Below are 14975 nucleotides of genomic sequence, written 5' to 3'. Positions count from 1 at the left end.
TGCGAAGGGATGAAGCGGCGCCTGCCACTTTGCCTTTCACACCAACGATGCTCCACCTTTAATACGGCGCTTTCACATGTTTGGCCTCAAAAACATGCTGCTTTTTTCAGTGAGTCACTCCAACTCCAACTCAGCTGGGAACCAGAGCAGGGGACTGCCAGCTTCAGAAGTGTCAGCAGAATCTAGAAATGAGGCGGCAAAGATCAAGGCTCTCAACTTTACTAAGATGGAGACGAGAAAGAGGAACCACCTGCCAGTTTCTGCCTGTGCTGCCAGCACAAGTAGCTTCTGCATTTCCATTTCCTCCCTTTATGGGACATGAGCGTGCAAAAGGTGCAAGATGGGTCATTGACCATCTCCAGCCCAACGTTGCTGAGCCAACTCACTGCTAAGCCCAGAAAGCGCATGGCCGCACGTAGCTAATGCTCACATACTAATAATATATTATTATCCTTCTAGATGAAGTGGAGACCAGGGAGCAACTGTGGGTTGTGCAGGGGTCTGCAAAGAGGGACACAGGTTTGACTGCCGAGTCGTATTTAGAAAGGGGTTCTCATTAACCACGTGCCGCCTCCACACCGAGAGGCAGCGCCGAGTCCAAACACCATTCGAGAGCAGGGAGTGACATTCCTTTAGTATGAACCCAGCAACGCTATTTGCTTGGAAATTATTACTATTCAAAACAGCCAGAGATGCCACAATAACCCATGGGATAAAACCATACTGCAAAATACACCTGAGGAGTAGAGCAGCAGCAGCCACCCCACATTAAAAAGATAGAATCAATTCAAGTCATGAGGAAACGACATAGCTACTCCTGTTTGGCCTAGAGAAAACAACCGAAACATAAATTCAGAGTAAAGATTCGGTAGGCACAGTGAATATTTATGATTTCTCTTAATAAGTATACAAAATACTGCTTTCAAAAGAAAGGATCCCATTATAGTTATGGACACATTTTTCTCCTCTTTAACAGGGTTATGCAACAGCTATTGATTCCTGACTACAGTCTGAAGTACAATTAGTGTATTTGTAAAAGCGTCCTTTTTAATCACAGTGGACTTGCACAGCTCAAAGTACCTCACTCACACTGAATAAGTACTATTGTTGCCTTGACACAGCCAAACCCTCCGGCATCAGCAGACGGCAGTAGGAAACAAAACCCTGAGGAATCCTCACTTGGGCAGGAAAGGGTCTCAACTGTCCTTCCCTATTTTGTACCAGGTTAACAAGAAGTCCGTGTTAAACGCTCGGTTTTAAGGAAGCTGGTTCGTTAACTGCTGCTCTTCAGCAGGCGAAACCCCAGCTGCGGGTCCCGTGCTGGGCTCTGCGGGCGCGGGGAGCTCTGTTTGCCAGAGGGCTCCCAGGCTCGTGTGCGAGGTCTCAGCGGGGAGTCAGTCCTTCCTTAAAAGCAGGTACCGAGTGCTGAGTAAGGCAAAGATTTTTATTTTGCCTGCTTTGCTCTTCACTTCGGGTTTTAGAAATGCGAGATACACAGCTGGAGAGAAGTGTAAAGGGATAGAGAGAAATATTAAAGAAAACCATGTATTTTTCTACCCAAAAGCAAACATGGTGCTCAGTGGATTGCATTTCTCTCATTTCTTTAAGATAAAAACAGCGTTCAAAGGAAAATCTCCTTCTCTTCTGAGCTATTCAGTCATTTTAACACGATTACATCCTAAATATCACAGTATTTGCAAAGGATTGGGATCACAGTGATAGGTGGGTAAGGTGCTTTCCTTGCCACCTTTCTATTTACTTCTGTATTTCATGCTCAATAGCCTTGGTACAAGTAGCTCTATCTCAAGTACAAATGTTATGATAAAACAATAGTTATTGAGCTGCTCACACAGCATTACAAATGCTGCATCCCAGACCACAAACTGATTCACGGTGCAGCATCTCCCAACTACCCCGCATAACGGCAGCATTAGCCAGACTCTGCTGCAAGGCGAATATGTTGCCTGACTTGCGCTGAAACAAATGCTGGTTTGCCTGCCCCTCTCTCTGGGCAGTTGTCTAATGATTGCTTTTAGGACACTTATGGCTGCAGTTAGTCAATAACCTGCAGATCCTATTACAGCTGACACCCCAAAAATGGTCCTTAGAGCCTGCAGACCAGGTACTCCTCCCAGGGCACAAGCAGTAAGGCATGCCACTCTGGAACATGGTAGCCTTCCTTAATCATTTTCAAAATGTAAATGAAAGGCAAGATTTTCTATAAACATCTGCAATTCTAGAGGCTAAAGGGTATTTTCATCATTTTCTGTACGACCTTCCAAAAAATACCACCTCAGGGAGCAGACTAACCTACTAGACAGATACATCATGTTAAATGTGTCACCACATCCTTTTAATCAGTGCATAGTCAATATTCTGTATTATATGAATAACTAATTAGTTTCGCAACTTATTGCCATAGATGTCATTGCAAAATCTATCTGAGGAATGTCATCTGCACTTGAGAGAAGGACAAGCATTGTAATTAAGTATTAAGCCATTTCACCAGTGTGAGTCTGCCATGGAGTGTGAAATGGCTATAATTCACATTTTTAAGACCTCGCATTTATTAGCATCTATTTTCTACTCAAGGTTAGCGGTGTGCTGCACAGAGAGTTAAAAAAAGCAAAAAAAGCTCACATTTTTGTTATTCAAATGAATATACGTGCATGTCTGACTGTACAGGTTGGTCACACCGATAGCGATTCCCTCAAGTCCCAGAGGATGTCTGGCTCGTACACCTTTGTGAACGGCACTCGAAGGTTAGATGAATGCTCTGATTATGGAGCAAGCGACATTCTGCTGTTGAAAGCTAATGACAATCCTGGGCGCAATACACCTAGGCAGGATACAGATCTTGTATACAAGAAAGATATTGAATCTGAGGTAACAGTCAAGATTGATGATTAATATCTCCCAGAAAAAGGCTTTGTTTGCATTAGGAAATCCCTACAGAATAAATGCAGAGAGAGAATAATGAACTAGGCTGCTCTATTTTATTCAGGGCCCAGGAAAAGTTAAACTGGTCTCTGTCTGGAGCCATTGCTCCAGTTGCAATTATGCTGCTTAATAATATGCAGAAGAAGAGGAGTCTTGCGTATCCTCCCACCAACCACCAAATGAGAGGGATATTTCCACTGCTCTATCCCATAGGCTCTGCCATTTGGCAGTAACTTCATCTAGAAATCTGCCTCCTTACCTCCCTGTTCCCAATCCTCTGTTTTCACTGGCCACGTAGCTCTGGCGGAATACGCACGCTCTCGCACCCACGCACTCCTGCAGCACAGGGGACACGAGTGCGTATGGAAGAGCCACGCACCCCACCGCAGGCTGCTCAACCACAAACTCCAACTGCTTTTTCTTTTTTCCCTAGCTTCAGCTTATCTCATTTTTTACTTCAGCAATATACTGTGTTCGAAACACCTTCACACCAAGCTCGCCTGCCTGCCAAGCCTGCTTTCACCGTCCATCAGCCCTCTTTGAGGAGGATCTGCCTGTCTATGGACAGATCCTATTAGCAGCACCGTGAACAGGGCAGGGCCATGATTTATCCAGCCAGGGCAAGTCAGCAAAGCTCTATCAGCACCTCTGCCATTTCCCAGGCGCGTGCCTCCTGAGCATCTGATCCATATCTAGGCTTCATCTGCTAAAAACAGGGAAGGAAAGGACACCAAGAGCTAAATCCCCTCTTTCTGGTGCTGGGTGTGAAAGAGGTGAAGGCCATTAAGAGAAGATTTCCTGGGGTAAGGAAAAGGAACAGCAATCCCCCGCTCCTCTTCTTTGCAATATAAATACTTTAACAGATGGAAAGCCCCAGCAACCGTCTGCCTCCTTAACTCCAAGCCTTATATTCAATGGTATAAAGAGATCTTCATACACTGCCCACAAGAAGCCTATGGAAAGACCACCTTTGATTTGGGTGGCTGTGGCTTGTCTTCTATAATAGATGAACAGGCAGCAACAGGAGGAAAGGCGAAAGCAACGTGGCCACAGCTGTGAAATCAGTGTGACTTCTGCTCTGAGAAAGTCTCATCCAACAGCAAGCATTTCAGGAAGCCTTAGCTGTCACGGGAAAATTGTTAGATCAGATGTGGTCTCCTAGATTAGAAAATGGAGAGTGATGAGGACCTCTGCCATTCGAAAGAAACTCAGAGTCCGCTTAAGTTAGCTTGAAGTTTAGAAACCAGGAACCTGTTCTCTCATTTTAGTTGTACGCTAACAGGTGTGTGTTGACTTCAGTGGAGATAGTCATATAAATACAACCCATCTGTGTCATATGAAAATAGTTGTATTTGTTACAATGTGGAAAGTAAAGCTCATCCCAAGGCAAAAGTCTGTTGTCTTTTAAGCTGGTAGGATTACCAAAATTCTTGGGATTGCACTGGTGTAACAGAGAAAAGAATTGCATCCTTTCTGGTAAATCAATCGGAAAATAACACCAGCTAGATAGAAGGCTACATTGACCATTTCTGCCTTGCTGAAACCTCCCAGGAAACCCCAAGTGTTTGCTGTAAACTAAACAGTGTTTCAGTATCACACACTAGTCTTTATAAACGACTCCTTTCCAACCATAACTTCCTCTTTCATACCATTCATTTTTTGCTTTTCCTCTGATTTTTGTTCCCTTAATCTTTATTAATGTAACGGGTTTTAAACAGAAACAGTATTTGTGTTCATACTTACTGAAAATGTCTCTGCTGCCTTGTGAAACACAGCTGAGAGAAACCTTAATTCGATAAGAATTACTGTTTTGCAAAACGAGTATTGTTACATTAGCTGAGCACTGTATTTAAATTGCTTTTGTTACAATGGGTCTCACTTGGACTATTTGGATAGTTCAGTACAGTACATGGTAAGGTAGAATTGCACTAATAAAATCAAGTTGCAAGTACATTTCATCTGCCATTTGGTACTTTCAGTGCTTCATAATTAACTTTGGCCAAAAATTACCCCTTCAAGCCCAAGGGATTAATTCTCCCTTAACTATATTTGAGCATTACAGGAAAAACAGTCATCCCTTGGTTTCCTGGCCTTGGATGAGCAGTTTACTGCATTTTTAACCTACAGTAATTGTGGACGAATTCCAGGTGTGTGCTTGTCCCTCATGGAGTGAATTTCATGCTGATTTCTTTTTATTTAACTCTGGGAACGGAAATGCCCTAAACCAGGTTTCCATGCTCCGGGTGCCCCTGCCCGGCACGACCCGGCCGTCGGGGAGGTACCTAAGCTAGCTCTGCGCCCAGGGACCGGGCTGGATGCTATTACACAGTGCCCATGTGGCGTACACCCTCCCAGCTTCCAGCACTTTGCAGTGTAACAACATCCTCCCAATATTGTTTCTTATATTGGATCACCCACTTTTTAATTCCCTCCCCTCAAATTATTTTCCTTCTTCCTTACTCATTGGCTAGTCTAGCCTTTATCCCTTGCTTCAGAAGAGTGCTGATCTTGTGTCTGTGGGACAACTTCTGTTAGCCTCCTTGGCGTGTATTTGCCTTTTGGAAGAAGATAAATAGAGGAAGGCAGGTGATTCCTGCCAGTGTCAAGGAGAGGCTCTCAGGACAGGCTCTTGCCAAGTTACCTGGGCGCTACTAAAATAATCCAGTGAGAAAAGGTCATCTTTAATTCAACCTTTATACATAAGCAATCACATTACCGTATGTCAAAGACCCGCCTTAAAAATGAGTACAAATATTTCAATGTCCTAACAAATCTCCCAAGCCCTCCCCCTAAACTATTTTGGGATGATACTGAATGGCAATGTTAAAAATTCCAAGAATTTGAAAATAATTCGTATTTGTTTGCTTTCCTTTTTACTGTTTTTGACCAGTATAGAACCCAATGAACAACTAATGTTTTTTCAACCATTTCTAGGGTTAGTTCATTATTAAAGAATATTCTAGATCCCAGATAGAAAACATGCACCATTAGTAACACCCTGCACGAAACAAGACATTTATGAGCTCTGGCATTTCTATTACAACTGACACTGGGCTGAACAGGATTCTTGTTTTAGGACACATGAGTTTCTCTACAACATGGGAGAGCACCTCCTGAGAAGACTCAGCAGCAAAGTCCAGACCTGGCTCAAACAAGCACCAAACCGATTTTTGCAGCCTTGTGGCTCTCTGATGGGCTTAGCACGTGAGGAAAAAGCTCCGCACATATCGCCACCTGAATTTTCTCCATCTAAGCCACTGCAGACGAAAGTGTTTTAAAAAGGGCACTCAGAAAAGAGGACCACACCTTGTCTGTTCTCCAGGATGGTGACCACCTTGTAGAGCAGCCGGCTACTAATAAATGAATTACAGCTCTATGAACCGAAGACCGTTTGTCAGCTAAACAGGGACAGAAAGTCTGTTGAGAACGTGTGCGCCATCACTTGAAGCGTGTCAGTCTTTGTGACACATGGGCATGACTGGAGGCCTTTGGGAGATGGGAGGAAAAGAAGGAAAGAAATAGAGATGACTGGCACGATGGCATACTGCCTATCTTGCAGGGGAAATCAGTCTGTCTGTTAAGGAGAGGAGGAAGGGAAAGAAGACATACAGATGGTCTGACTCCCAGTGGTGACAGAAGCAGTCGGTCTGCTCTCTTTCTGACAGTGACAATCTCTGTCACCTTATTATGAAGCCTCCTAAAGAAGAAGTGGGAGTCAGTATGGTACTGAAAAGAGCAAATGGATAAATCACGTAACTAATCGTAAGCATTTGGGCTAGGAAGAGTGATGGAGGTTGGTGGCATCTGGTGACAGCCTGCAATAGCTGAATGTGCACTTTCCCACCCCGAGAACTTCAGGCTAAGGAGGAAAGAAAGTTTGCACTATTTGTTACAGAAAAAGGTCTTTTAGAGTCAAAGAAGGTACTGAGTGCATATTTACAATGCTGCTTTCCTAGCAGTGTATGACAGCTCGGGACCCATAGGCTGCCATCTCATTCAGTCCCATTTCACTGCAGCATCCTTTTAAATAGGCCAAAAGGACACCTCATGCAGACACACTGCTGTCAAAATAGGAAGGTGCCAAAAAACATCCCCCCCAGAGTAAGATTATTTTCTCTACTAACTCTGTACTGCACCCAAAAGGCACCATTTTACCCAAGAAGCAGCCAGTGCTCCAACATGTATATGTTTAGAGACACATATGGATGGTTCTTGATTTGGGGAGGAATAGAGCATTTGCTCTTGGGAAACCTTGGTTTCTCTACCCAGTGCCACCACTGGCTCTTTTCTTCTCAGGGTGGTGGAAAAAACATTTATTTTTGCCAAGATAAAATTTTCAGAAGCACACAAAATGGTTTAGGACCCTGTGGGATTTTCTTTTCAAAGTAAATCCTATTCAATGATTTTCCCTTAAAAAAAAAAAGAAAAAGAAAAAAAAACCACCAGATTTTTAAAGGATTTTTTTCAGCCCACTAATTTCAAAGAAAGTCAGTTATCTAACAGCTCTCTACATAAAACAAGTGAAATAACAACATGAATTTAAAGCAGATCAAATATACTGAATGAACCCCTAGCATGGATACTGCCATTTAATTAATTTCAATTTCATTTAGCTTAATTCTCTTTGGAACAGAAGCATACTCAATCAGATTAAGGCCATTTTAATTCACATTTGTCCCCTCTAATATGACACCCTACACTTATTTGGATTAAATTCCCCTCCCATGCTTAGAAAAGTCCTAAGTAACCACAAACTTGGACCTCAGTCTTGCATCTCTTTTGCACTACTCAAAATGAGATTTGGTTTTGTAAGTTATTTAGATGCTATTGGATATTTTAACCATGATCTTGATTTTTTTTTTTTGCTGAAAATGTCAGCAAAGATGGGCTGTGCCAGAAAACCTTTGTCACCTGAACCTCACCTACAAATCCACCCACCCACTGACTGCTTCGTTTGCTTGCTCTGCCCGGAGAAACAGAGGGTACGTGTGCTCTGCACCACCGCAGCCTGCCCTCCCGGGGCTCCTTCCTCCACAGCAGACCCTGGAGCTGCCCTGGCAGTTGCATGTCAGGCTGAGCAAAGACCCTGTTTCCTCTTTTTTTAAAGGAAGTATACTAAGATTGGGAAAACCACAAGGCAGGGTTAAAGTCACTGCATAGAGAAAGAGAACAAACTTTCGTAACACACGGAATCGCACCACCACTGCATGTCTTGTCTGACGTATGATCCCCAGAGTGCAAAATGGGAACAATTAGAGTGTTTCCAGAGCGAAACTGAGAGATAGCAATAGACCCAAGGGAGGGCATATTCTTCATCTTCCACAGTGATCTAGCTGGGCCATAACTACCTCCAGTATCAGAGCAGAGAGAGTTGAGAGGTCCTCTCCCATCTCGGTGCATCCGCAGTAAATCCGCAGCGCTCCTGCACAACTCCAGCTGTCTGAAGTTTGCTTCATCCCCAGCAGTTTCCAGGAACGGAGAGTTTGCAACCCAAGACTTAACGACAAGATGTCCTTCTGGAGATTTTTTCACCTTTTCCCTCTCTCTCTTCTTCTAAGGAAGGGTAATTAGCGCGTTGGTGGCAAACCCTAACAGACCTCTTGGTCAGAAGATATCAGGAGAGTCAGTCAATAATTTATTAGGCCATATGATTAGTCTCTTTACAGAGACTAGTAATCCAAACTAACCTGTAATGCCACACTTTTTTTTTTTTTTAAATATAAAATAAATATAATGCCCAGCATTAGCTTGCGGGCAAAGCTGATTCTCAGGAGCTGTGCTGTTTATTCCCTCTTGATACATTGCTGTCAGCAAGCGGCATCTCTGCGAGTGTCAGCAGTTACACGCATGCACAGCCAGTCCCTGTGTGGGTCAGGGAGGGTTTGCATTTCTGCAAGACAGATAATGCTGGAGAGTTTTATCCTTTTGCCTGCTGCTACTCCCTGTGATTCTGCACGGACTCCAATACCTCCCTGCATACCCAGGAAAAGATTTCACTATTTCTTTTCAAAGGCTGAGCCCAGGGTAAGCAAAGCATGTTACAGAGGAGGAACTATGTTCTCATGACCCGTGATTGCCTTTAGCTGCTCATATTACATGTAAACATGGCAGGTCCCTTCTCCTCCAAGGCATCCCCTCGGTGATGCCTTCCAAAGCGAACCCCCAAGCTTTTATGCAAAAGCAGAAATGATGCCCAGCAGTACGCACAACTCCAACAAGGCGCCACTGAGTTACCGTTAAACCATATTCCAAAGTTTACCTTAGTTCCTTGAAGGGGTCTGCCCTGACATTGGGAGTTTCTATAGATTTAGGGAACACTGTGCCTTCTGCTCCTGAAATCACAAAACAAAACAGAAGACAAATTGTAAACATTATAAGCTGTTATCAGGGGAGTGATTGTCAAATCATACCTAGGTGCAATTTAACCCGTCACCTGACCCCATTTCTCTCTTGCACACATCCCTTCTGTCCCCAGGAAAAGCCAGACCTTGATCATCTGAAATTGGTTGCCTTGATTACAACTGGGATTTGCCTGTAAACTGCACTTCTGGCTGTAAAAGCGGCTACTTGTGCCCTGACTGTGGGAAGTGTTTGCCGACCCAACTGATGCAGGAAGCTTGGAAAAGATACCCCCTTGGTAACCGGCATCTAATTCAGCTACATCCCTCACTAATGAACCTGGATGCATGAAATTATTTCTTTTGCTGGGCTCTGACTGATACTCAAAAGAGAAAACCCAATTTTGGGTTGATCACTGCAAACGTCTCTCAGGTCAGGGGAGAGAGGCTCCTGCCTGGGGAAAAGGAGGGAGGTGTCCGCCCGATGAAATGCAGCACAAGCAGGCAGCAGGCTCTGCTCCAGTCCCAGCCCAGCCACCGGGCTGATGTGTGACCCAGGAGTCATTTAACTTCTGCCCATTGCCCCCTTCTCTTAGAGACGGGGGAGTGGTTTTAGATCGTGAGCTGTAAACTGCTAGGCAATACGAACAGCTTTCCTAAGTTTCAGGCCACTTCAGTCCTCTATGTGACCACCTGCATAGCCCAGGTCGGGCCATTTCACCCAGCCATCCCTGCACCGGGTCCGTATTTGTGACCGAGCCATGCTGCGTCTCTCTAGAAAGATGTGCTCTCCCAGTCTCACTGTTTTAAGCCAAAGGCAGCCCATGCCATCCTTTGGCAAGCCTTTCTGCTCATTGTTCTAATTTAAAAATGCGCATCTAATCTGAATTGGTCTCACTTCAGCTTTCAGCCACTAAATCTTCTCGCGTCCTCGCGTGCCAGCCTATCGGCCCTGCATGAGCAGACCCTCCCACCACCTTCTGTAAGTAGTTACTGACGGTGACCCACCTTCTCTTTTATTCTCTGAAAAGTTACAGCTTTCTGAATGAAAATCACTGTGAAGCAGGTTTTCTGGACTTCTCATTGCTCTTTTCTGAACGCATTCCACTTTTAAAATACTCTATTGGGGCACGGGAGTCCCCCCAAGTGCTGTCACTGATGCTCTGTGCTGCAGAACGTCACTTTCTCGCTCCCGTTGAAACTTCCAATTAAAACACAGCTAAGAACGGTCTTAACTGCCTCACACACAGCAGTGCACTAGAAATCAATGTTCATGTTCTCTAACGTATAGCTACCTACCCAGTGAGCAAGTATGACCTATATTCCTAAATCTAGACCTGTGGTCTTGTGTTCAGATGCATTGTGAATAATTAGTTATTCATTATCTGTATTCATCACAGCAATTTCAGTGTCAGCATGCAAGTGGCACCAGTGGCATTTTTTTATTTCCTTAATTTTTTCTTTGATAAAGCTATTGGTGCAAACTACAGATCCTGATGAGACCTCTTACGTATACTGTTTGAGATCTCTCTCGACACGTGCTATTATAGTTGTTACCTATGTGCAGTCTGGAAGTCACCACTACAGAATAAAAAATGTTCTGAGATGATGCAAAACATGTTAATACAACATCCTTCTGTGACTTCTGCTGTAAGTGAGAAATACCCATGGCTTCAATAAGACTACACTTTCTTTGCACGGAAATAAATTAACGAAGCTGTCCCACTGTGTTAAAGAAAAAAAACCAGAATGAAAATAAGCACTCTAACATTTATAAAACCCCAACTCCTTTTTAACATAGAGAAAAACAAAGTAATCTCAAAGATGATAAAAGCAGTCTAAAGTTTGAAGCTTTATACTTGGGAATTGAAATTGATCCTATAGCACAATACAGATATTTAGCTCTTAAATTTACTATAAGCCTTCATCGTTACAAGTTGTCAAAAGCAGCTGTAACTTGCCAGCCATGACAGTTATTATTATCAGATCTGTCCTCTCTCAACAGTTTCCAAATGATTTAAGTCTCTGCTTATCCACACAATTGCCTTGGCTATTAGCTTTGCAATGAAACTTAGCAAAAGACGCAGCCTGCACATATCTGCATAATAACACAATGATTTTTGAGGGGAGGAAGATGAGGAAGTGCAGCTGGAGAGGTGCACATAGATATTCTTGTGCCCTTTCCACCTGTATTGCTTAAATGGTGACTACGCTGGTAATTTTAATTCATTTTTACACACTTTAAGTCAGCTACTTAAGTTATGCAAAGCCCAAAATAATGATCTGCACATAACCAAAAATGCCTGCAGAATAAGGAGAAAGTTTAGCATATTTCTAATAACTTGGGGTTTTCCAGGCTTTCAATATTTTATTTAAATGCAGGAGGCAACTTTGGAAACAAAGCCAGCGAAGACTCCAATGCAGTAATTTCAGGAAGGCTGAAAATAAAAAAGCCTGCTATTCCTTCCCTCCTCCCTACAGACAGTTCTTAAACCCTCTTTTCCTGTCTTCTTAATTCCCAGATCCATGGAAGAGTCCCTTACGCACCAGGAACAGGAATGAGATTTCCAAATCCTTCTGTTTCTCTCCTTTGATACGAATGAGAAATGAACGCCACCTGCCTTGGTAAGGCTTCCCGCCTTGACAATATAATTTCTTATTATTCTGTTTTAAGAACACAAGATCTCCCAAAGGGCCACCTGTCCCTGCCACCAGGTAGGACATCAGCCACGAGGGGATGCCTAGGGACCAGGACTGAGACATCCCTCCCTTGAGTGTGGCTGGCAGCAGCTGAGGGACTCCTTGAGCTGGCCGTGTCATCCAGCCATTGGAGAGACACTGATAAGTTTTTCTCACCTCACCTAATTGTCATTTTAAATGTCCCCATTTCTGTAGCAGGGGGCTCACAGATGAATTAAATACTCTGGAGAAGTTCTTCCTTTGGTTTCAGCCTGCTGCCTGATGATTTCACTGGATGCTTGTTCTGCCTTGGACTGTGAAAAACAGTAAATAACCATCCTCTTTTTTTGTGCTACTGGAAATTTTATGTCCAGTGGGCACACCTCAAATGTGCCCACTCCCACCAGCCCTCTCTCTTCTACACTGAAGAGTCTGGGGGATCGGCAGCTCCAGCAGTGCCTCCCGATGGAAACAACTGCCTTGGACAGATTCAACTACACTGGACATTTGTGTCAAAGCCTGGCTCTTGGCCACTATGGAAGTCCCTAGCCAGGCTGTGTTAGCATCAGTGTTGGATGGCGTTGAAAGTGAAGGCATTAGGCTGGAGGAAGTGACCTCATTTAGTGGTTTTGCTAAAGGCTTTGGCAAAAGAAGAAAGAAAGTTTGAGGGAAATGTGCTGTTGACACTGAATTGGACTATTCTGGCTTTGCAGAGGGGAACTGGGATGTCACGGAGAAACAAATGTTTGACCTCAGGGAGTGGAAGAAGAGAGAGGGTGAAATTTAAAAATATGAAATCCAAGGTCATGTGCTTAGAAAGTAGTAAAAATTTCTTCTCCATGTTGGATGCTTCCAGGATGGGAACGCCCCTGGATAAAGGCTGAGTGCTACTCATGATTCATGGCAGCGGGACAGGGCCAAAGGGAAGGCAAACGTGACATCAAACTGAAAGGCAAGAGGCAAGTCTAACAGGAACATGAAAAAAATCACATTATTTTAAGAATCATCAGTGAATCCTTGAACTATCATGTAGCCCCCAGCTCACCCCCAGTGAGGCAAGTGTACAGAGAGGAAATACTGTCATGACTGCACGAACAGAAAAAGTCTATCCTACAAAAGAAGACTGAAGGACTTGGCTTTTTAGCTTAGCAGCAGGAAGGATACGAATGCTGTGTATAAATACAGTAGGAAGATAAATAACTTGAAGAAAAAAGTACTACTGGCTCTATATTGGCATGAGCATCTCCAATGTTGGCATGAGAGCAAGTGGCAATAAACTGGTCCTAAATATATTCGGGAAGAAAAGTAAGTGTTTTCTAGCCAAAAAAGGAGTAAAAATGGGAGCAGCTTTTCAGTTAGATGGACAGACAATCTAACAGATTTGACAAATTCATGACTGTAAGATGTGGTGTCTCAAAACCAGGGGACAAGATTTGCAGGACCAGAAAGTGCCTTCCAGTCTTGCACTCCCCCAGTCTTATTTTCACTGTCCTCTACCTGAGGAATGATGGGTTTTGGCAAATGGTATTAATGCACAGCTCCAACAGTTAAAGAATTAGCTGCTACAATCTCCTTTCTCAATCAAAGGTGCTACATCCCTCCTCTCCCTTTACTGAGTATAAAGCAAATGTAAATCAAATTTAGTACTGTACAACACAGCTTCTGCTTCCTGAATTATGTGTTATTAAAACATTTACTACCTACCATGAAAAACGCATAATACAAAATTTCTATTTCATTGCAAAGTACAGAAAATATTTTTTTTCACCTTATGAGACTCTCTGCTGCTGCTAAGGGTACCTTACCTGCAAACAGCCAAAGATAGTTAGGAGAAAACAATCGTATAATTTGTATTTAAACATACCGTACTGTACATCCCTAGGCAATAAATTATTCTTTCTCACAGTATTATATCAGAGCGACTTCTATTAAAAGCCATACCTACTGATTCCCTCTTCTGACACTGTGTAATTTACCACCGATAAATGTTCATAAACAGTTTGACTGAAAAATCCATAAAGCCATTTCAGCTTTATTTTAAGTTCCATTTAATGTCCCTCAAAAATGATTTCATCAATGTGTTTCCATTAGCTGGTTCTCTGCCCAATAACTTAATTCCACACAATCAGTCAGGAACTTATAAAGCATATGACAGGATCTACCTAAAGTGTTTTGAATCACCATAAAGATTCACTCAAAGAGTGTTTTTTTATTTTCCCTTCTAGTGCATAAGGTGTGGGGGCACAAATGTCAAAGACCCCTATACATGTTACTTCATGCAAGAACAAAAATCAAGAGTCCTATGGCAAGGGAACATTTACGGTTCAATTTCAGGGTTTGGGGATTTTTTTTTTTTGTTTCTTTCTCTTCTTTCACGGGAGACTCAGAAGACAGACTGCTTGAGAACAGGTCTGCCAAAGTAGATTTTGCATTTTCTCTGGCACTAATGGTTTCTTGTAAGCCTACTGCCACATCCAGGAGACAAGCCTGGTTGTGGTTTGGGCCACTGCAAGTGAGTTGCTGGAGCGACATCCAGCTTCTGGACCTCCTCTCACCTCCCTCTTCCCATTCTGCACCCGCCATAGGTGCCTCCAGTGCCACTGGTCTGTTGCATCTTCTGAAGAGCTCCAACTCCTGCACAGGAAGACACTGTCCTTTCTTGCTGCAGAGCACCTGCCTGGCACAGCAATCTGCCCCACTGTTTCTGACATGGAAGCAACAAAAAGAGACCGTGGGCTGGGGTTTTGGCAATCATCTTGCTCTATGACATGAATCCAAGACATAGCATAAAACAAGGCGGTTTTTTACCCCAGTTTCACATTGAAACAAAGCAGAAGCATCACGTTCTGTATGTACATGTTGGTCTGCCAGTCTCCTGTTGAAGAGTGCCTTTTGAAGCATTAGCCCTCTTCATGCAAATCTGGAATTGGTTGATCAATCTCATGAGCTTTGTGAGAAAAGACCGGGAGATTACTAACACCCCACCAAAGCAAAGGCTCTGGTGTGAGCTCAACACTG

At 43.4% G+C, this 14975-nt stretch overlaps 1 protein-coding gene across 1 annotated transcript in view; it reads right to left on the bottom strand.

Annotated features, from left to right (window-relative positions):
* SGCD (sarcoglycan, delta (35kDa dystrophin-associated glycoprotein)) overlaps positions 1–14975 on the bottom strand; it is a 132176-nt gene that overhangs the window by 24069 nt on the left and 93132 nt on the right. Inside the window, exon 5 of the mRNA XM_009584918.1 lies at positions 9200–9272. Coding sequence (XP_009583213.1) covers positions 9200–9272 — 73 coding nt within the window. The remainder of the gene's footprint in view (positions 1–9199; positions 9273–14975) is intronic.

This window comes from Fulmarus glacialis, unplaced genomic scaffold, assembly GCF_000690835.1.
Source record: "Fulmarus glacialis isolate BGI_N327 unplaced genomic scaffold, ASM69083v1 scaffold2589, whole genome shotgun sequence".
Classification (NCBI taxonomy): Eukaryota; Metazoa; Chordata; class Aves; order Procellariiformes; family Procellariidae; genus Fulmarus; species Fulmarus glacialis.
The sequence above is the reverse complement of the archived record's forward strand: the minus strand, read 5'-3'. Positions and strand labels throughout refer to the sequence as shown.